General features: G+C 37.6%; 1 protein-coding gene across 5 annotated transcripts in view; it reads left to right on the top strand.

Moving 5' to 3' along the window:
- The window catches only part of SP100 (SP100 nuclear antigen), a 99,531-nt gene that overhangs the window by 61,330 nt on the left and 14,986 nt on the right, over positions 1 to 23,215 (top strand). For 4 of the 5 annotated variants that reach the window (XM_047869564.1, XM_047869565.1, XM_047869562.1 and 1 more), the window contains 6 exons: positions 94 to 153; positions 1,080 to 1,133; positions 11,414 to 11,464; positions 17,538 to 17,606; positions 20,359 to 20,406; positions 21,638 to 21,742. In XM_047869564.1, coding sequence (XP_047725520.1) covers positions 94 to 153; positions 1,080 to 1,133; positions 11,414 to 11,464; positions 17,538 to 17,606; positions 20,359 to 20,406; positions 21,638 to 21,742 — 387 coding nt within the window. The remainder of the gene's footprint in view (positions 1 to 93; positions 154 to 1,079; positions 1,134 to 11,413; positions 11,465 to 17,537; positions 17,607 to 20,358; positions 20,407 to 21,637; positions 21,743 to 23,215) is intronic. The other variant, XM_047869563.1, reaches the window with a different exon arrangement.

The following is a 23,215-nucleotide window of genomic DNA, read 5'->3' as shown; positions in this document are numbered from 1 at the left end:
GGTAGAGAGACCCTTTGGTGGAGGAGTGGGGGAACAGAGGATCATTGGAAGAGAGGAGATACAAATGAAAACTCTTTACAAATCACAATTTAGGAGCAGAGCCGCAAGGACTTGGAAATAAGAAGTGTTCCTGTGTCATGTGTTTTTCAAAAGGTATGTCAAGAGGCCAAGGAACAAGGGGTAAGAGTAGCCAAGCATCTGACATGATGGGTAAGGCTGCCCAAGGGTCTTGGGGTGGATATACCCCCACATGGCCCTGGGCTACAGGATGTCAGGAGTCTGAAATCAGAGCTTTCATTTCCTGCTGGACTTGACTCTGAGCACCCTTTGATAAAGAAGGGATTCATCCAAGCCCAAATCCCATTCTTTGCATTTGCTTGGCCTGAGCCTTTTGGGAATGACAAGGAGGCAAGAAATCTTTATACAGTCATGTTTAACAGGGTGGGCTGGTCGATTTACATGTATGATGTAGTAGAAATACACTGGTAAAAATGGCAGTATCTCATTTACTCTATTAATATATCAATACTAAAGTATTGGATTTATATAGTGACATCCACCCTTGTCCATGGAATGAAGAAATCCAAGTGTTCTTCAGCTGGTAGATAATAGTGTCACTTTGTCACGACCTTGGAAAAGCCTCGGAAGACAAATGGCCCTGTTACCTGTCAGGAAACCAAGGCCCCAGATAACTATTCTTAAACTCAACATATGTTTTTGAAGGATGCCCTCCCACATGTTATTGACTAACCAGGTGATTTCTCAGTAACTTTTGTAAATAAGATCTTATTTTATTCTCATAAAAAATTTAAAGCCTAAACAGGATAACAGTTGCTATCCCTGGTTTCATGAAAGAGGAAACTGATGTACTGAAGTGATTAAGAGTTTTTTCAAAGTCTCCGAGAAATAAAGGAAGACCTTAGATATCAATCCAGTACTTGTCTGTTTCCTTTAGAAGGAAGACAGAAATGGTACTTAGATCATTATAAACTCAAGCCTTCCACAGTAGGAATTGTCATAAGATTTGTAATTTTTATTTATAAATTATAGTCATCTGACCACCACCTATTACTTTCTAGATACCATGGATATTGGAAACAGTTCTACTTCGGGAAAACACAATGAGAAAATAAGTAAGAGTGAATAAGAATTTACTTGATTTTTATGTTACAAATGAACTGTTTTTTTTTAATGCTAAAGCTTATCATTTTCTATACCTTTCATAAGACAAAAAGTGAATGCCTTTTAAAGTAACTATTTTTTCCAAATGGCCATATCTTCACATTGCCTTTTATTCTGATTTTAAAATGTTTCTTATAAACATTTGTGTATGCCTTCCCAGATTTTTTCTATGCATGTGTTATCTCAGTTTGGAATATATTGTTATTTCTCTTAATATGGTAATTCTATACCATCTTGCCTTTTAAAATTCATACATCAAAGCTAAACAATAATAGCATTTAACATCTTAATTGAACTATTGCTTTAACATGCACTATCTTCATTTTTAAGGTGCTTGAGCATTCTTCATTTGTTACTGGCCATTTCTTTTTTCTTCTTCATCGAACTCTTTTGTCATAGAGTACTGTGTCGATATTTCCTGTTGTGGTGTTTGGTTGTCTTTCCTTGCGTTGCCAAATGAATATAGAAAAGCCTATCTGATATATGCATTAAATCTTCATCATATATGTTGCTAATATGTTGCCCCATTTGTAATGTTTACACCTATAATCCCATGGGTTTTGCCCCTTTGCTTTTACGTGAGGTGGGAATTTAAAAAATATTCCCTACATTATTACACTGTAACTGAACCACCACTTTAATCACATAGTGCCTTTACCTCTCTATATACTAGATTTTCTTTTGTAATCAAAGGGGCTACAGAAAAAAAAAAAAAAAGAGCTCACAGGTAGCACCATCCTGACGACCCACTGGGGGTGATTTTTAGAATCAGCTTGAGAAGATCCCCCACCTCCTTCCCAAGTTTACTGGAATCTCTGATCATAAATGCGCTGAGTGTTATATGTAAGTGATGAATCACTAAATTTTATACTTGAAACCAATTTCACTATATATATTAACTAACTAGAACTTAAATAAAAACTTGAAAAAAAATGCATTGAAAATGCATATTAATTTAAGGAGAACAGAAACTTTTACCCACTTACATCTTATTTGATGTTCTTCCAATAAGAATTTTCTTACACTTTTTAAAAAGTCTTATATGGTGTACAAATTTGCTTGTTACTAAGAATATCTTTCTTCCCATTACATAATCCGGAGTGAATTTAAATGAGACAAGGCTCTCAAATCTTTATTTAAATAGGAAATCTGTGGTCATTTTATTTACTTACTTGCATGTGAGGAAATCAGAATGCAAAGGATTTTTTTTTCTGATTGAATATAAAAATCTTGGGGCGCCTGGGTGGCGCAGTCGGTTAAGCGTCCGACTTCAGCCAGGTCACGATCTCGCGGTCCGTGAGTTCGAGCCCCGCGTCAGGCTCTGGGCTGATGGCTCAGAGCCTGGAGCCTGTTTCCGATTCTGTGTCTCCCTCTCTCTCTGCCCCTCCCCGTTCATGCTCTGTCTCTCTCTGTCCCAAAAATAAATAAAAAACGTTGAAAAAAAAATTAAAAAAAAAAAATCTCACAAACACTTATACAGTTTGCGGATCCAGATGTCAGTTAAAATATGATGGCCAATAGGAAATTGTTGAATCACTATATTTTATACCTGAAACTGGTATAACCCTGTATGTTAACTACACTGTATTAAAATTTAAAATTTTTTGAGAGAGAGAGAGAAATCTTAAGCTTCACGCTCAGTGTGAAGCCCAATGCAGGCTCGATCTCACAACAGTGAGATCATGACCTAAGCCTAAATCAAGAGTCAGTCGCTTAACCTACTGAGTCACCCAGGTAACCCCAAGCAATTTTCTTTAGTTCACTCCCAAACCTGTAACTCACTACCAGTCACCCTTATCTCGGCAAATGGCAATACATATACTCAGCAGCTTGAACCAAAAATGGACGAATATCTTGAGGAATGAAGGACAGGATCCAGGAATAAATACTTTCTCTTCCATTTCTAAGATGAGCAGCATCAGGACCCAGTTGACCACAGTGGCAACCATCCCCATTGGCTGTCTCTCCTACTCTTTGCCTCTTTCCCATTCTGACTCCCAATCCTTGACACAGTTTCACAAATAAACTTCCTGAACACAAACACTTAACTCAAAATTTGTTTTGGGGAATACCAGGTTAAGACACTCTTATTTCTTTTCTCATTTAGTTCTTTAATCCTTTTGGAGTTGATTTTCTTAGTGTGATATAAGGTAGGGGGGTTAATTTTTTTCCAACGTGGATAACCAGTTGTCCCAGCTTCTCCATATGTAATGTCACATATGGCTTGCATTGAGATGCCATGTGTATATATGGTTTTGTTTGGGGGCTTTCTAGTCTCATCCACTGCTCTATCTAATTCTGCATCACTCTAGTACTGTCACTTAATAATACCTTGATATCTGGTAAAGCAAGTTTCTCTCAACTTGTTTCTTTTTCAAAATTATCTTAGCTATTTTGGGCATTTTCTCTTCCATGTAAATTTTGGTAGCATCTTGTCAAGTTCCTTTGAAAATCCTATTGAATTTTTGTTGAAATTGCTTAGGATGAATTTGGAAAGAACTGACATTTCTAAAACATTGAGTCTTTCAACTCACGAACACGATCCTTCTCACTACTTATGTATTCTGTTTTCTTTTTACATCCTTCATTTATTTATTCAACAAGTATCTATTGCCAAAGCTGCTCAATAGGAACAAAGAAGTGAGCAAAATCTCACTGAACTTACATTCTAGTGGACGGGGGGTATAGACTATACACAAGTAAATAAATATATAATATTTTAGATGTCCCTTATTATTATCCCTTAATATTATTAAGATTATCTCTTAAAATCTCGTCTATTATCCTTTTCTTCACACACCACTCTGGCATCCTTGAACAAACCAAATAATTTTCTGCCTCAGGACCTTTGCACTTGATGTCGACACTACATAAAATGGTTTTCCCCTCAGCTGAAGTGAAGAGAAAATAAAGAGTAATTGAAGGTATAGAGTGACAGAAACTGTGTCTCATATTTTCACTGTAAGCATCTTTGCTGTAGACATCTTTGCTGCAAACATTTTTACTGCATAACTAATTAGCTATAAGGCAATTTTGCCTTAAAAATTTTTTGAAGAACTGGATGGCAGTTTGGTTTTGTTTCTTCACTGACACAGTACTCACATTTTTGTATTATATAAGTCATAGCCCTCATAACGGTCTATTCAGTGGTATAGTTTTAAGGCCACATTTCCCACAGAAGTTTGGAATATCCCTCAATAGACATGTAACAATATGCCAAGAACAGCGTAGAAAACTTTCACAACACATTACAAAGCTCAGTTACAGATAAACATCCTAGTATTTGGAAACTGACACCTCTCTTGATGATGAAAGAAATTTTAGTGAAGAAAGAAAAAGTGTAATGCTGAATATGGAGACAAATCAACAAGCAAAGAAATATATATTTATTTATTTATTTATTTATTTATTTATTTATTTATTTATTTATTTATTTATTTATTATAATATTATGAACAAAAGACTTTGAAGAAAGGGCTTAGGTATAATCCACAAAATAAAATCAGTTACTTGTGTGTTCAGTGTTGCCATGAACCTGCACTACACATTTTAAATGTATTCGGATATTTTTTTATTTGCCAATAAAGTGTTTTTAATTTTGTTATTCATTTTTCATGTTCCATTACATCCCTCTTTTATTTTCCACGATTTATCTTTTACAGCAAAATTGCCTTACAGCCAATTAGTTATGCAGCAAAATGTTTGTAGTGAAAACGGTGGCAGCCAAGATGCTTACTGAGCAACAGCCTGGCACAAGCAGAAACATGCATCTTATACGGGGTGGCCAGTTAGAGCCTCACTGACAAACTGAAACATAAGTAGATATTGAGTGGGGTGAAGGAATAAGCCACGGTGCTGAGGCTGAGATGTGCAGGGTCTTTTGAGGAATGTCAAGGAGACCGCTGGCTGGAGAGGTAAAGAGGGGTGAGTGGAAAGTGGTTTTTAAGGTCATATAGACCTCAGAGGCCATAGCAATGACTTTGGATTCTTGTCTCAGTAAGAGGAAAAGACATTGGAGGGGTTTGAGCTAGGGAACGGTAGAATCTCAGTTATGTTTTTAAAGGATTGCTCTGTAGTCCACATGGAGGATAGACTTTAGGCGGGTAGCATGAGAGGTCAGTAAGGAGACTGTTGTAATGATCTAGGCAAGGGGACTGTTGGGCTGGACTAAGCTGGGAGCAGTAGAGGTGTTTGAAAATAGGTGGATTCTGAAAACATGCACACATATAACACACCAACATGTATGTAAGTGTATATTTTTATATATCTTATTTAAAGATATATAATTACATACTATGTGCAAATATATATAATGTGGAAATGTATTTATATAGATAAATAGAATATATAATATATAAATATGAATGTGTCATATGTGAAAATATATAAAAATTATAAGTAAACTACAGGTAGAATGTGACACATATATAATTAAATATATAAAATATGTCTATAAATTATATAATATATGTAATGTATAAATATATAAATATAAAGTATAAAGCTATTATATATTTATATGACAATGCATACATAAATAATAAATATATATAAAGTTATAAAAGTATATATTTTATACATATAAATGTTACAGTTTATATATTATACATAAATATAAATATACAGTACTATAGTATAATATGTATAGCTTGTATGCATATAAATATGTAATACATTATATATAATATATAAATATAGATAGATAGATAGATAGATAGATAGATAGATAGATAGAAAACTCGCAAATATCCCTGGCCATCTGGACGGCCACACACACGTCTAGGAAAATGCACATGCTCAGGGCTATGCAAAGGCTCAGGAAAGACCTAAGAAAACCCTCAGCTCTAACCTGGAGGCTCTGTTCAAGCCGGAAGTGACAGCTAAGGTGGAATTGTAAACTGCCTAGCTGTGCATTGAAGGCATGCATCGACACAGGCTTTTACAGCCCCTTGACAAATACTGGAAGACTTATCGGTTCTAGCTTTTCAGGGAAATCTCTTTCCAGTCATTAGCTGACCATTAAACTAACTGAGCTGAAACTTCAGGGACCACATGGCAAAATACACAGACTTGACAGAAACAAAGCACAAAATAAGCAACAAAACCCAACAGCAATAGCAACAAACTTTGAGGAAAGGGGGATATCTGATCTCTAGGCTTACTACATATTATTTAAGATGTTAGGTTTTTAAGAAAAAATTATTTGACATGCAAAAAAAAATTTAAAAGGGGCGCCTGGGTGGCACAGTCGGTTAAGCGTCCGACTTCAGCCAGGTCACGATCTCGCGGTCCGTGAGTTCGAGCCCCGCGTCGGGCTCTGGGCTGATGGCTCAGAGTCTGGAGCCTGTTTCCGATTCTGTGTCTCCCTCTCTCTCTGCCCCTCCCCCGTTCATGCTCTGTCTCTCTCTGTCCCAAAAATAAAAAAAATAAAATAAAGAAAAAACGTTGAAAAAAAAAATTTAAAAAAAACAACTAAGGGGCGCCTGGGTGGCTCAGTTGGTTAAGGGTCAGACTTCAGCTCAGGTCATGATCTTGCAGTCCGTGAGTTCAAGCCCCGTGTCAGGATCTGTGCTAACAGCTCAGAGCCTGGAGCTTGTTTCAGATTCTGTGTCTCCCTTTCTCTCTGACCCTCCCCCGTTCATGCTCTGTCTTTCTCTGTCTCAAAAATATATAAACGTTAGAGAAAAAAAAAAACACAACTAAGTATGGCCCCGTGCTCAGGAAAAATAGAAACTGTATGTGCGGTAAACCAGATACTGGAATTACTAGACAAAGACTTTAAAGTCAACTATTTTAAACACGCTTAATAAAGTCTTGTAAAAAGTAAGAAAATTATTTCTCTGCAAATAGCAAATATCAACAAAGAAATAGAAATTATAAAAAAGAACCAAATAAAAATTCTGAGATTGAAAAATATGTTTGAAATAAAAGGCAATGAAAAAAAGTGGATGGATTCTGAAAATACATTGTATACTCATATATACATATCCATATATATGTACATAAACAACGAATTTTCATTATTCAGAGTAGATACGTTCTATAAAGTCACCCTAAACACAGAATTAGCTAATACTGAACCATGGCTTCTAGAGGAAATATAGGGTTAGGTTCCTGTGAGCCTCTGGTCACAATATACCAATCAACACATACCTTTGTGTTCTTATGAGTGTTTCTACTTAAAGATATCTTATTTTACACACACACACACACACACACACACACACATATATATATATATATATATATATATATGTATGTATGTATTTCATAGCCAATATATGTCATAGCCAATAGCACTAGAACTCCTGCCTGAATGAAGTTTATCTAACACACAGATTTTCTCCATAAGGTGCATCACAATTATTTTGCTTAGGAACAAGAGATCACACAGCAGCACTACACTTGGGGGCAATTTTAAACAACAAAATCACCAGCAAAAACACTACATAAGTGGCAAAGGGACCCTTGTGTACAGAATGAGAGTGGAAGCAAGAAGGTAGAACATGACCTTGCTCCACTTTAGCTGGGAACATGCGCCATCAGCAACTCAAAGGACCCACTGCTCTGTCCCCACCCATGAATGACCATGAAAGTGCCATGAGCCTTGATTTGGGGGTTAAAAATAAATTTTAGCGAGTGAGTGCACAAATATGGAATCTGTGAATAAACGACTGACTGTATGCATGTATTTTTTTCATTCTTTCCAAAATTAGTGCTTTTTAAAATTAGATAGTGCATAGGTTCTCACAGCAAATATTTTCATTATTGTTATTTGCTAGATAGTCTGCAATTTGGATTTATAAGTCCTCTTTGACCCAAGAATTGTTTTTTTTGTTTTTGTTTTTCTTTTAATTTTTTTCAACCTTTTTTATTTATTTTTGGGACAGAGAGAGACAGAGCATGAACGGGGGAGGGGCAGAGAGAGAGGGAGACACAGAATCGGAAACAGGCTCCAGGCTCTGAGCCATCAGCCCAGAGCCTGACGCGGGGCTCGAACTCATGGACGTGAGATCGTGACCTGGCTGAAATCGGACGCTTAACTGCGCCACCCAGGCGCCCCGACCCAAGAATTGTTTAAGAAAAGAAAAGTTGGGAAGGGGCGCCTGGGTGGCTCAGTTGGTTAAGTGTCCGACTTCAGCTCAGGTCACGATCTCGCGGTCCGAGAGTTTGAGCCCCGCGTCGGGCTCTGGGCTGATGGCTCAGAGCCTGAAGCCTGCTTCTGATTCTGTGTCTCCCTCTCTCTCTGCCCCTCCTCTGTTCATGCTCTGTCTCTGTCTCAAAAATAAATAAAACCTTAAAAAAAAAAAAAAAGTTGGGAAGAAATGAACATTCTCTATTTTTTGGATATGAAGTTGAATATCAATTAATCATATCAACCCTGTTAAATGTATTATTTGGGCCTTCTTGTTTTGTGCACTTGACCTCTCATTGACTGAGGGAGGTAAAAATAAAGTTGTTACTAGTCGTGTGTTTCTACCTGTTTCTCGTATTTCCGTAATGTCTACTTTCTTAAAACTTTTTGGCCTGAATTATACTTCCTATGATATTAAGATGATGACTCCCTGGTTTCTTTTGTTGATGTAAGCTCAATATACTTTTGCCTATACATTTGTCTTCAACATCTTAAAAATATGTTTTTCCAAGGGTCTCGTATATATGATTCAAAGCTGGAGTTTAGTTTGGAATTCAATCTCAAATTCTTTGTTTAAACAAGTGATTTAAATCCATTTACTTTTATTGATAGGACCAAAATGTGTGGTCTGGTTCCTGTTATGCTAATTTATATTATGTATTCTAGTGTCTTGGATATTAAAAATATCGACATTATCTTCTATGCATTTATGTGCATGTGCGTACTTCTGATAGCTGGGAAGGTTTGCATTTCTGTTCCAGTGGTTACTGTTGGGCACATGGCTGCCTAGCTAGACTAAACCTCTCAACCTTCCCTGTGGTTAGTCCCAGACTTGTGACCAAGTTCTGGCAAAAGGCCCCTGAGCTAAAGAAGTGCAAGCCACTTCTGGGTCTTTCCCTTAAAAGAAATGAATGGTTGAGCTGTACTCATTTCTCATATTTTCATTGGTTAGGAGTAAGTATATACTTGTGATACGTAGGAATGTTTATATTTTTGTTCTAGTGGTTACTCTTAGCATTACTTTCATATACCTTCCTTTTATATACCCTCTGTACTGTATTAGACAGTACCCATTAATTTCTGTCCCCCCAAATTGATAAATTAAGCATGTGCCCTATTTCTCTGTCCACTCTTCCTTTCCCATCCAAGTTTAGATCATGATTTTCTTTTTCTTTTTTTTTTCCTTTGATGTCAAATAGTATTTTTTTTAATTCTAGTGTAGTTAACATACAGTGTTATGTTAGTTTCAGGTGTGATTCAATAATTCTATACATTACTTAGTGCTCATCATGATAAGTTTACCCTAAATCCCCTTCACCTGTTTCACCCACCCACCCCACCTCCTCTCTGGTAACCACCAGTTTGTTCTCTGTAGTTAAGAGTCTGTTTTTTGGTTTGTCTCTTTTTTGTTATTGTTCATTTGCTTTGTTTCTTAAATTCCACAAAAGAGTGAAATCATAAGGTATTTGTCTTTCTCTGATTGATTTATTTTGCTTAGCATTATATTCTCCAGATCCATCATGATGTTACCCTTATGTTTATCTTTCAGCCCTTTTAATTTTTTTAATGTTTATTCATTTTTGAAGGAGAGAGAGACAGAGCATGAATGGGGGGAGGGGCAGAGAGAGAGAGGGAGACACAGAACCCGAAGCAGGCTCCAGGCTCTGAGATGTTAGCACGGAGCCCGACCCGGGGCTCCTACTCATGAACCATGAGATCACTACCTGAGCCAAAGTCAGACACTTAGTCAACTGAGCCACCCAGGCACCCCTAGCTTTCTGCTCTTAAATGTTTTTTATATTACTCCTTGATTTGCCCAAATAACATGCTGTGACCCCACCAGTCAATGATCCTACTCTACCACCCATATTTCCCCCTTCCTCACACATTTTTTTTGCTGTTATATCATTTCTACATTGTCAGGGCACGTATGTTTAACATTCTGGTCTGTCACCTCACTCACCACTTTTATTGTAATTCTTTTGCCAAAATTCTTCCTGTCTCATCTTGATTTGCTGAAGTGAATCCCCTAGTAGTTTTCTCAATAATTACTCCCAGGAACAACCTTCTCAGAATTTCCCTGTTTAGAAGTATTTGGTTTTGTTTTTCACATGTGAAAAATAATTTACTCACTATTTCTAGAAGCATCTTGTAGATTTTTCTCCATTTTTCCTGTGGCATTAGGTGTTACTGGAGAAAATTCTATAGCCAATAAGATCCCCACCCTTGAAAATGACTTGACATTTTTGTCTACAATGCCCATTCCATTCTTTCTTTATCTTTAAAGTCCAGTAAATTTGCTGGACTATATCTCAGGGTTGGTGGTTTGGAGTCAATTTTCTTTGCTACAGGGTGAAAATACATGTACTTATGATATGTATATTCCATTTCTTGTTATGATTTCAAAAACTTTGCTCTTGAATTTATCTTGAAGTACTTCTATTATTTTGAATTTCTTCTTAGGAAGTCTGCTGACTTGTTCACTATCTTCCATTGGTTATTTTTTTCTAATATTTCTTAATTGTTCTTATACTTCCTGTTTCCTTTTGTTTCTTTTTTTTTTTTTTTACAAATCTATGTTCTTCGTTTTAATTTCTGAAACATCTAATCTCGTTTATCCCCTTCTAAATTTGTCTTCATTTCTCTGATTTTTTTCTACTTATTTCTTAAGTTCTTGTTGTTATAAACATGGATTATATCTTTAGCTTTTCAAGGCAAACCCCAAAACCCAGGACATATACTTGTGATTTCTGATACCTACTTTTCCTTGATCCTTCTGACAGTCCCCCTCTTCTCTGTCAGCCCCTATTCAACTTCAGCTGCCTTTTGCATTATCTTTATTGTGAATGAGAAACCCTCATGTGAATAGGTAAAAGTATATAGTAAATGACCAGTACTGTATAAATGTAGGTTGTGTTTGCTGCTATTTTTGTTTTCAGTGTAAAGACAACCAAGATAGTATGTTAGTAGCTGGAGATTTAGCACTACAAAAGTGGAGTGAAAATTTAAAAATAAAATGCTTGAAGGTAACTGGCATGTAAATCTTGTAAATTTCTGTTTATAATTCTAAAGGATTATTTTCTTTTCTTTTTGAAGGAAAAAAGAGAAGATATAAATGTAAAAAAAGCAGTCTCAGAAAAGGCACAGGTAAATCTGTGAATTCACACGTGTGCGCTACTGCAACTCTGATATTCCTTCCAGACCTTTCTTTGCTGCACCTCTGAAATCTCCAATGGGCTTCATAAATAATGAATTTTTTAGAGTACAGGCTAAGCTGTTGTAACAAAGAGAGCCCAAAATACAGTGGTCTAAGCCACATAATTTATTTCTCTTTCATCAAACAGTCCAGAAATGGGAGGAAGAACCTGCCTTCCTCAACACATAGTTTCCCTCTCTGGGTCCAAGAAATCAGGTCTAACCAGACCTTTGTCTCCCAACCAGTGGGAATGGGAAAAATGGGCAGAGAAATCACCTATCTATTTCTTTTAATGGAAAGATCCAGAGTCTTCTCCTCACATCCTATTGCCCAAAACTTACTCACATGGCCAGCGCTAGCTGCCAGTGAGGCCAAGAAATATAATCTCTAGTCAGGCAGCCATGGGTTCAGCTGTAACTCTATTTCTATGAAAGGAGGAGAGAATGATCATGGGGGACAAATAGCAATCTGCTACTTGCCCTTCACGTTTTCGTCCAAAGTCACTGACTTCCTCACATATGGAAGAAAACTCAGATTATTGATTCAAACCTGGCCTTCTTGGCACCTGAGACTCTTTGGCAAGAATAGGAGCTAGAACCTGAATATAGCACAGAGCTACATGGTCAGAGACAAACTAGCCCTGAATGGGAAATGAGGCACCAAGAGAAAATGTTGGAAATGTTTGCTGTAACTAATGAACACACCCCTCAACAGAATGAGGGGAAACAGACAGAGGGAACTTGAATCAGTTAAGCAGAAGCTAGAGTCCTGGTATCACATCAGATCTAAGCCTGGGAAACAGTTACTTAAACCAAGCTCAATCAGAGCATACGCCATACTGTGTTCATGCAGCAGAGGATGAAAAAAAATGAGTGACACTTCATTCTCTGCATCCAGCTTTGCAATTGTTTCTTTCCATTGTGTTCCTCCTTTCTTTCCTCATCTTATTCTCCTTTCTTTTCTTTCTTTTTTTTAATATGAACTGTATTGTCAAACTGGTTTCCATATAACTCCCTGAGTTTATCCCAACAGGTGCCCATCACCCACCCTCCCCACCCTCCCACCCCCCATCAACCCCCAGTTTATTCTCAGTTTTTAAGAGTCTCTTATGGTTTGCCTCCCTCCCTCTCTAACTTTTTTCCCCCCTTCCCCTCCCCCATGGTCTTCTGTTAAGTTTCTCAGGACCCACATAAGAGTGAAAACGTATGGTATCTGTCCTTTCTTTTCTCTTTCCCAATCCTGTTCTACTTATGTTCCTCTTATAGAGTACATTTCTTTTTCTTCATTCTTTAACATCAGATCCTATGAAATACTGCTACTAAGTTGATATGGCACATAGAGGTGGCAGGGTATTTCTTGTGGAGTCAAAACATATTTGGATATATTTTGTTTCCTTTCCATTTCTTCTGATTATTTCTGTCATCTCATCATTATATATATAACATAACTGAACTCCTCCCATTTCATATGTATGTAATACATGCCTATATTTATGTAAACAATATAAATAAAATATAAACATATGAATAAATATATACATATATTTCTACTGTCTCTATCATTTTACCTCCATACTTGCCTACCTTACTTATTTCTTAGGTTACACTTACCCAGGTCCCAGATTTTGTTCTTCTGAGTTTTTGTGAAACCTCTCTGTCTTGCCTGCTTTGTTAAAATGTTGGAGTTGGTAGTTTAAGCACAAATCACCTTTGTTCCTTCTACTTCTTTTCAAAATTGTTCTCTGAAATCGTTCTCTTCTTGTCCCAAGACGAAGTCGTAGGTAAGATTTGGAGTTGTGCTCATCCTTTTGGGCAGCGGTGATATTCTCATACAATGTTAAAAAGCCTGAACTGATATAATATTACAACTGGAAAGCATGTAGTGAAGAAGTTGGGTGAGACCAGCTGCTTCTTTTATGCATACTCTTATCTAACCCTACTCAGTATCTGTGTTTTCAGCTAATTCAAGTTGTGGAAGAGGGGGAGAAGGAAGAAGCAGGAATAGCCTTCTTATGATCAATTCTTCCTGTCTTCCAGATATGGAGGATGCATGAGCCACGTTTGTGGGCTCTTTAAAGAACTCCTCTTTAAGAGAATCTGTCCATGAAAGTTCCTCTAAAACAGGAGCTGAGTGCTTACCACTTCCCCCTTAGAGGAGGTCCACACCCCTGCTGAGTTCATCTCATCTTTCTGGACAGAATATCTTTCAAGAAAAGCTAATTGAGCTCCTCCTTTCCCCAGAGAGGGCCATGAGAATCATGTCTTCTTATGGTCCTACTGTCAGTGGGTGTGCAGCTGGTTCCCCACACAGTCACCCTACCTAGATTGATTATATTCCCTAGGCTATAATTTTTATGCCTGTGACTTAGCCCTTCCATAATGGAAGGCTGTGTCTCCCACTCTCCTTCATACATTTTCCTCATCCCCCACCTCCTCCCCTTTGGCATCAGTTTGTTCTCTATATTTATAGATCTGTTTCTGCTTTTTTATTGTTTATTCATTTGTTTTATTCTTTATATTTCACATGTAAGTGAAATTATATGGTGTTTTTCTTTCTCTATTTGACTTATTTCATTTAGTATTATACCTACTAAGTCCATCCATGTTGTCACCAATGGCAAGATCTTATCCTTTTTTATGGCTGAGTAATATTCCAACACACACACACACACACACACACACACCCCATCTTCTTTATCTACTCGTCTGTAAATGAAAACTTCAATTGCTTCCATAGTTTGGCTATTGTAAATAATGCTGCAACAAGCATAGGAATGCATACTTCTTTTTGAATTAGAATTTTTTTTTTCCTTTGGGTAAATACCCAGTAGTGGGATTACTGGATTATATTTTATGTCTATTTTTAATTTTTTGAGGAACCTCGATATTATTTTCCACAGTGGCTGCACAAATTTACATTCCCACCAACAGTGCACAAGAATTCTTTTGTCTCCACATCCTCACCAACACTTTTTGTTTCCTGTCTTTTTGATTCTAACCATTCTGACAGGTATAATGTGGTATCTCCTTGTGGTTTGGATTTCCATTTCCCTGATAATTAGTGATGTCGAGCATCTTTCATGTGTCTGTTGGTCATCTGTATGGTGGGTTTTTTTGGAAAAAATGTCTATTCATATCCTCTACCCATTTTTAACCATTTTTTATGAATTGTGTAACTTCTTTATATATTTTACCCCTTACTGGATATATCATTTGTGAATATCTTCTCTCATTCAGTAGGTTGCCTTTTAATTTTGTTGATGGTTTCCTTCACTATGCAAAAGTTTTATTTTGGTATAGTCCCAATAGTTCATTTTGGCTTTTATTTCCCTTGCTTGAGGAGCAAGATCTAGAAGAATGTTAGTGAGGCTGAGGTCAAAGACATTACCACCTGTGTTTTCTTCTAGGAATTTTATGTTTTCAAGTCTCAATTTAAGTCTTCAATTCATTTTGTTTTTGTATATAGTGTAAGAAAGTGGTCCAGTTTCATTCCTTTGCATGTAGCTGTTCAGTTTTCCTAGGACCATTTGTTGAAGACACTGTATTTTTCCCATTGCATATTCTTTCCTCCTTTGCCATAAATTAATTGGCCATACTAGTGTGGCTCTCTATTCTGTTCCATTGACTGTGCATCGGTTTCTATGCCATTACCGTACTATTTTGATTACTACCGCTTTGTAATATATTTTGAAATTGGGGTGTGTTATGCCTCCAGCTTTATTCTTCTTTCTCAGGATTGCTTTGGCTATTTGGGGTCTCTTGTGGTTCCATACAAATTCTAGTATTATTTGTTGTAGTTCTGTGAAAAATGTTGTTGGTATTTTGATAGAGACTGCATTGAACCTCTGTTTTGATTACTCTGGACATTTTGATATTTATTTATCCATGAGCATGGAATATCTTTGGATTTGTTTGCATCATCTTCAATTTCTTTCATCAATGTTTTATAGTTTTTAAAGTACTGGTCTTTCATCCCCTTGGTTAAGTTTATTCCTAGGTATTTTGTTATATTTGGTGCAATTGCAAATGGAATTCTTTTTAGAGAGAGAGAGAGGGTGGGAGAGAAGGGCAGAGGAACATAGAGAGTCCCAAGCAGGCTCCATGGTCAGTGCAGAGCCTGACATGAGGCCACATCCCACAACTCTGGGTTCATGACCTGAGCAGAAATCAAGAGTCAGATGCTCAACTGACTGAACCACTCAGGTGCCCCCGGAATTGGTTTATTAATGTCTCTTTCTGCTACTTCATTATTAGTGTATAGAAATGCAACAGATTTATGCACATTACTTTTGTATCCTATAACTTTACAGAATTCATTTATTCCTTCTAATAGTTTTTCTGTGGAGTGTTTAGGGTTTTCTATATATAGTATCATATCAACTGTAAATAGTGATAGTTTAACTTCTTCCTTACCAATTTTTATGTCTTTTATTTCTTTTTCTTGTCTGACTGCTGTGGCTAGCACTTCCAGTACAATATTGAATAAAAGAGGTAGGAGTGAACATCCTTGTCTTATTCCTGATCTTAAAAGAAAAGCTCTCAGTTTTTCACCATGGAGTATGATGTTAGCTGTGGGTTTTTCACATGTGGCCTTTATTATGCTGAGTTACATTCCCTCCAAACCTGTTTTGTTGAGAGTTTTTATCATGAACGATGTTGAATTCTGTCAAATGCATTTTCTGCCTCTATTGAAATGATTTCTATCTTTCATTCTGTTGTTGTGGTACATCATATTGATTTGCAAATATTGAGTCATCTTTGCATTTCTAGAATAAATTCCACTGGTCATGGTGAATGGTCCTTTTGATGTATTGTTGATTGCAGTCTGCTAATAATTTGTTGAGGATTTTTGTATCTATGTTCATCAGGGATACTAGCCTGTAGTTTTTTTTCTTTCTTTCTTTCTTTCTTTCTTTCTTTCTTTCTTTCTTTCTTTCTGTTTTTTTAATTAAAACATTTTCAATATTTATTTATTTTGGGGAGAGCACAAGCAGGGGAGGGGCAGAGAGGGGGACAGAGGATCTGAAGCAGGCTCTGTGCTGACAGGCCAACAGCAGTGAGACTGATGTGGGGCTCAAACTCATGAACCATGAGATCATGACTTGAGCTGAAGTCAGATGCTCAACTGACTGAGCCACCTAGGTGCCCCTCTTCTGTCCTTCCGTCCTTCCTTCCTTCCTTCCTTCCTTCCTTCCTTCCTTTCTTGCTTTCTTGCATTCTTGTGGTCTTTGTCTGGTTTTGGTATAAGGGTAATGCTGGCCTCATAGAAAGTAATTGGAAGCTTTCCTTCCTCTTCTATTTTTTGAAATAGTTTGAGAAGGATAGGCATTAACTCTTCTTTAATGTTTGGTAGAATTCACCTGTGAATCCATCTGGTCCTGGACTTTGGGGGATTTTTTTGATTGTCAATTCCATTTCATTACTAGTAACTTGCCTGTTTGGATTTTCTATTTCTTCCTAATTCAAATTTTGGAAGATTGTATGTTTCTAGAAATTTATGCATTTCTTGTAGGTTGTCCAATATGTTGGCATATAATTTTTTTGTAGCATTCTCTTATAATCCTTTGTATCTCTGTGGTGTTGGTTCTTATTTCTCCTCTTTCACTTCTGATGTTGTTTCCTCTCTTTTTTTTTTCTTAATGAGTCTGGCTAAATTTTTTGAATCTTTTTAAAGAACTATCTCTTTGTTTCATTGATATTTTCTATTTTGTGGTCTCTATTTCATTTATTGCTGGTCTGGTCTTTATTATTTCTTTCCTTCTGCTAACCTTGGGCTTTGTTTATTCTTTTTCTAGTTCCTTTAGGTGTAAGGTTAGATTATGTATTTGAGATGTTTCTTGTTTCTTGAGGTATTCTTGTATCAATATAAATTTCCCTCTTAGAACCATTTTTGCTGTGTCCCAAGGATTTGAGACTGTTGTGTTTTCATATTCATTTGTTTCTATGTATTTTTTAAATTTCTTCTTTGATTTCTTCATTGACCTATTGGATGTTTAGCAATATTTTTATATTTTTGTTTTCTCAGTGAGGAGATACAAACGTAGAATCCAAAATCTGAGTAACAGAGCTCCAAGGAAAAGAGGCAGACCAAAAGGTAAAAAAAAAAGATGTAAAATATGTATGCATTTTCCATTTTCAGTAACTAAACATCTAAATTTTCATGCTTTATTCTATGTTTTTAACAACCTACTTCCCTATTGCTTTATGTAGCTGTACTATTGAGAAATACATCAGATTTAGTCAATTTCCAAAATGTGACAGGGAGAGAAAGATGGCAACACCACAAAAAAGTAATTTGGTGGTGAATCTGCAATCAGAAACTGGGGCCCAAGTGCCACTGCAGTGCTGCCTCTACTGAGCTGATAGCTTTTCAGCTTAGAAGTCGTTTTAGCCATAAAACACTATGTCACTCACAAATGATGTAGCTGTCCTTCCTCATGTCCCATGACCTTGAGGTAATCATGTGAACTTGAGTGTGTCACTCTCTCCCTTCTGCCTCAGTTTCCTTATCTATAAAGTAAGATAAATAGTAATAGACTCACTGCCTTCCAAGGCCCATCTCAACCTCACATACAGCTTTATATCCTGTGATTTTGATGAAAGGAGAGTCTAGCTCACACACTAGTCCCAAGAGGACTTAGACATAGAGAAACTGAGAGCAAGAGAATGCATGTTTGCCAATAATGGCTACTACTCAACAGACTCAGACTGTAGCTAGGGCTGGGGTTTAAGTTTGGCCACCTATGGGAAAGGAGAGGACAGACAGCACGGAGAAAGTAGAGAGAGCTTTCTCATGGGACAGTGGGCCTTGACCCTTGCAAGAAAAGAGAGAAGGGGCGGGGGGGAGGAGGAAGGAAGGGAAGTAGATTGAGTCAAAACTGGCTAGTTTTCTTGGGCAAACCTACCGCTTCATCATCACAAGTGACAGGAAAGGGCTGTTCCACAGAGAGCCACACTTGTGGGTTGGCTTTTGTCACCTGGCCACCATACTAACTATCATACTTGGCACAATCATGTTCTTTGGAACCGATCAATGTAGAGCAATTTTTAAAGAAAGTTTTATTTATTTATTTATTTATTTATTTATTTATTTATTTATTTGAGGTCTACGTGTTACTTATTTTACATCTCTTGAATCTTTAGTATCAAGAGCTATGCTTATGATTCCTTTATGAAGGTTTGGGAATCTCTCCTCTCTATGCACCTCCATAAAATCTTGATAAACTTCCTTAGGGTGATACTTTGTAGAGTAGAACATGCTTGATCTTGGGATGTGATTCCTCTTAGAATAGGCATCATCAATAAATATCTCCTGGGTCCATTGTATCTTGATGAGTTTTTAAAAACCCTTTGTTATAGCAAAGGCCCCCAAAATGAAGGATTTTTGTGCTTGGTTGAAGAAAAAGATTCCTTTCCAGCCTCATCTGATCATAGTCTGCTTAAAGGAAAGACCAGATGGTTGAGTATCTGGAGGAGATTTTATCCTGGACCCTGAACCACCCAAATTAGTACCCCAGGATTCCAGCCATGGGCACAGACCTTTAGAAAGAAAAAGCATCCAGGTGTGTCCCTGCCCTCAACATTCAAACACTTTTGAATAATGGTAGATACAAATATGCACATGGACATGACTCAATCTTTTTTTGGACACAATCAACACATAAATTAGATACTACATTCTTCTGGGACATCTTTTAAATCAACCCTTTGTGCTATCACTACCTACACCTTTTAGAATTTGGGCATCAGTTTCTAGAAGTTCCCTTTCATTGGGTTAGTTCTTAACTCCTTGATCCTTTTTGCCACCACTTTCAACACAAAAATCTTCTTTCAAGTTTGGAGTTTGGGGCAGCTATCTACTTGTAGAATCCACCATGTGATCTCTCTTGAGACCTTATATTCCTGCCTTTTAAAAACATATATAATTTATTGTCAAGTTAGCTAACATACAGCGTATATAGTGTGCTCTTGGCTTTGGGAGTAGATTCCCATGATTCATCACTTACATACAACATCCAGTGCTCATCCCAACAAGTGCCCTCCTCAATGCCCATCACCCATTTTCCCCTCTCCCCTGCCCCCCATCGACCCTCAGTTTGTTCTCTGTATTTAAGAGTCTCTTATTGTTTGCCTCCCTCTCTTTTTGAAGCTATTTTTCCCCTTCCCCTCCCCCAAAGGAAGTCTTCAGCATCTTCCTTTAATTTGTATTTTTATCTGTGAGCATTAACTTTTCTCATATGTAAGATGAGGACAGTATTAGTTCCTATCTGATCACTTGTTCTAAGGATGAAGTAAGTTGATAAGGACAAGGTCTAAGGATAGCTCTTGGCACACAAGAAGCACTCAATAGATGTCTAACTCACTCTTCTTACCCAGTTGCTTTGGAAATACATAAAACACTATTCCAAATTTATTTGGACTGACTTAGAGATAATAGTAAAAGAAATATAAGATGAATCTCAGTTAAGTATCATCTTTGTAACTAAGTCTAGGCCAGGGTTCAGCAAACTATGGCCCACAGGACAAATCTAGCCCACTGACTGTTTATAAATAAAGTTTTATTGGAACACAACCACATATTTTAATTTCAATGTTATCTATGAATGCTTTCACAATACAACACCGGATTTGAGTAGTCACAACAGCAATTATGTACTTAAGTATTTACTCCCTGGTCCTTTACAGGAAAAAGTTCCTGACTCCTGATCCACACATTTGCTGTTTTTCTCAAAGTACTAGACAGGCTTCTGAAAAGTTACCTTTGAATGGTGTTTTTGCAAAACAATACTATTTGAAATGTAATATTATAAACAAGACACATTTATGTTATTTTTTTACTTTCTCAGGGAGAAAAACAGTCCACACTGGGCCTTTGAGAAGAGTCAGAAAAAGAGGTAAAAGGAAGAAATTAATATACTTTTGATAATTAAGTATCTAAATTCTTGTTTTATACTCTGTGTTTGGAGTTATCCATAAATTTTCTTAACTGGCTCTTAGAGCAAGTGACAAATGTTATGATATTCATTGGCCTTGGTTAATTTCAACAACAAGACAAGATGGTAGTAACACCCACTCCATTGATTAGTCAGTTGATCTGAGAGATCCTAGGCCTCCTTGGGCCCATACAGAGCTTCTTTCACTATACTGATGATGCTTGAAGAAGGAAAATATAAAGAAAAAAATACAAAGGATGTGACTCACATGATTTTTAGCTGATCTCTTACAGCTTAGAGAGCCATAGGTTGCCCATCAAGAGGGACCCTCGCTGGTAATACAAGACCTATGTCCTAATTCCCAAACTTCCTTTGGTTATGTGACTTTGGATCACCATTTGTGGGTGTTTTACTCCATTTTCTTCTCTGGGTGAGTGGCAGGTAAATTAGACTGGGTGGCCTTCTAGGCCTACCCCAGCTGTAACCGAAGTGACTCTGGGAAGACCATGGCCACCCATCTTTCCCATCCCAGAGAGAAGCCCCAGCGTGTGTCTTTAATGAATCCCCCTAAATGTTGGCCAGAATGTTCTGAAGTCAGTTTTAAGACTTGCAACACCTGCTTCGGCAGAATCAGATCCCAGTGACCCTGCCCAAAGGTTGTGCAGAGGTCCCCTCCCTGAGCAATTTTCAGTTCTAGCACACTCCATCCTGAGTTTCTCCTTTAGCCACAGAGAAAGCTCACATGAAGTAAAAGTGCAACAGGCAGAGAACAATGAGGGAAGACAGACACCATCCCTTCTAGGCACTCCATTACAATCCTGTTTTCTGTCCCTCAGCTGATTCCTCAAGTGAGGAGACAAAACTAAAAGCTGAAGGGCTTATCTCCATCTACATAACTTCAAAGCAATAATATGATAGGAGGAAAATTATTGCATGATGGGGAGTTGTAGTCAACAAACTTGGAGATACAGACACCTCCACACAAGACATTTAATGCAGGCTTTTAGAGGATGACATTATCTTTGTGCATCTAATCTGCTATAGAAGAAAGACCTAGAAGGGTAATGAGTTCATGGGGCAAATCCCTCCAATACATTTTAAATTATAAAAGAAAGATCTCAAGAGGGAGGAGGTCAGAACAGTGCATAGTTGTAGAGAAAAGTGGAATAAAAACAATAATGCTTCTTTGCAGGTCCAAGAATTCCCAGAGATACAAATATGAATTTTCACCTCCCAAAAGTTCCTGTGACCTGTGGAGAGGCAAAGGGGATTTTATATAAGAGAAAAATGAAAGAAGGTGGGCTTCATGGTCTTCTATGCTTTTCAACTGGAAAGTACCTGTGTGAATAATATATTGTTCAGGGGTAGACACCTGTGTCAGGGGTTTCCCAAGACCATCCCCAGGTGTGGTGATTCCCTAGGAGGATTCGTAGGACTCGGCATATAGTGAACTCATGGTGATGATTTCCGAAATTGGAAGGGTACACAGTAAAATCAAGGAAGGAAAAGACACACAGGACAAAGTCCAAAGGAAACCAGGTGCCAGTTTCCAAGGGTCTCTCCTGGTGGAGTCACACAGGGTGCACTTAATTCTCTAGCAATGAATTGTAGCAACATGTATGAAATGCTGTCTACCAGAAGAATCTGCCCCTCTGAGTCTCAGAGTCCAGGTTTTTATCAGGGGGTCATCACGTAGGTGCCCTCTGCCTAGCACATGCCAAAGTTCTAGACTCCCAAAAGGAAACCATATTGTTTGTATAAACAGTTTAGGGCAGCGAGACACTCTTAAGTTCTAGGAATGGTAGGACCCCTCCCTAAATGCAAGTTCCCAGATACCAGTCAAGAGCCAACCTTGCAAGCAGACGTTTCTAAAGGTAGCAGCCTCAGGTCTGCCCTGTTAAGTCTTTTCTGCACAGCATCCCAGATAGGGAAAAAATGGTATTTCCACACTTAAAATTAGCAAACATAACAGGACATTTTTCCTTTCCCCCATGGAAATGGTCCACAGGATGCTGTCCAGCACCCAATGAGATCAAGTAGTTTAATATCAGGGCAGAAAAGGTACATGTTTGAGAAATCTGGCAACAACCTTCACGGTACCATCCTCATAACATCTGTAGAGCCTTGATCTCGCTGGGAGGAGCACAGGATTTAGAATTCGAGGACCCAGATTCATGTTTCAGCAATACCAAAAGTGTGTGTTTCGTCTGGGCCAAATTCCTGGTCTTTCTTACCTTGACCTTCCTCCTGTACAAAATGAGAATAATGATAAAACTTGCCATGTTATTATGAGGGGGAAAAAATGAGATAATGGATATAAAATACTTTGCAAATCATCACTGTTAAAGTACACTACAAACATTCATCCGTCATAATTGATTCCCCCTTCCCCAAATATAGTTCTTTAGGCACCAACAAGTGTTAATGTTTCCCTGGGGCCAAATTTCAGGTGTGTACTTTAACTTTGCCCCCTTCCTTGATGATATTTCCATGCTTTTCGCATAAAATAGCTTTGAGTCCAAAATATGAGAAATAACTGATTGCCATTAGCTGGATGACCAACAAGGTGAGGCAGATGTGGCGGTGGTGACAGCAGCCACTCATCCACCTGTGTGGCCTCGCGTCCCCTCTGAAACCCAGCCTACCTCTCAGAGAAGGCAGGAAAAAGAAGCCTGCTCATCCATCTTCAGGGCCATTCAGTTGTTTCTCTTTTGAATGTAGTGAAATACTTTTAAAAAATACATGTTGGTGTTAATTATTTTCCTTGTTG

The sequence above is a fragment of the Prionailurus viverrinus genome, chromosome C1 (genome assembly GCF_022837055.1).
Source record: "Prionailurus viverrinus isolate Anna chromosome C1, UM_Priviv_1.0, whole genome shotgun sequence".
Classification (NCBI taxonomy): Eukaryota; Metazoa; Chordata; class Mammalia; order Carnivora; family Felidae; genus Prionailurus; species Prionailurus viverrinus.
This window is presented reverse-complemented; position numbering and strand designations above follow the sequence as displayed.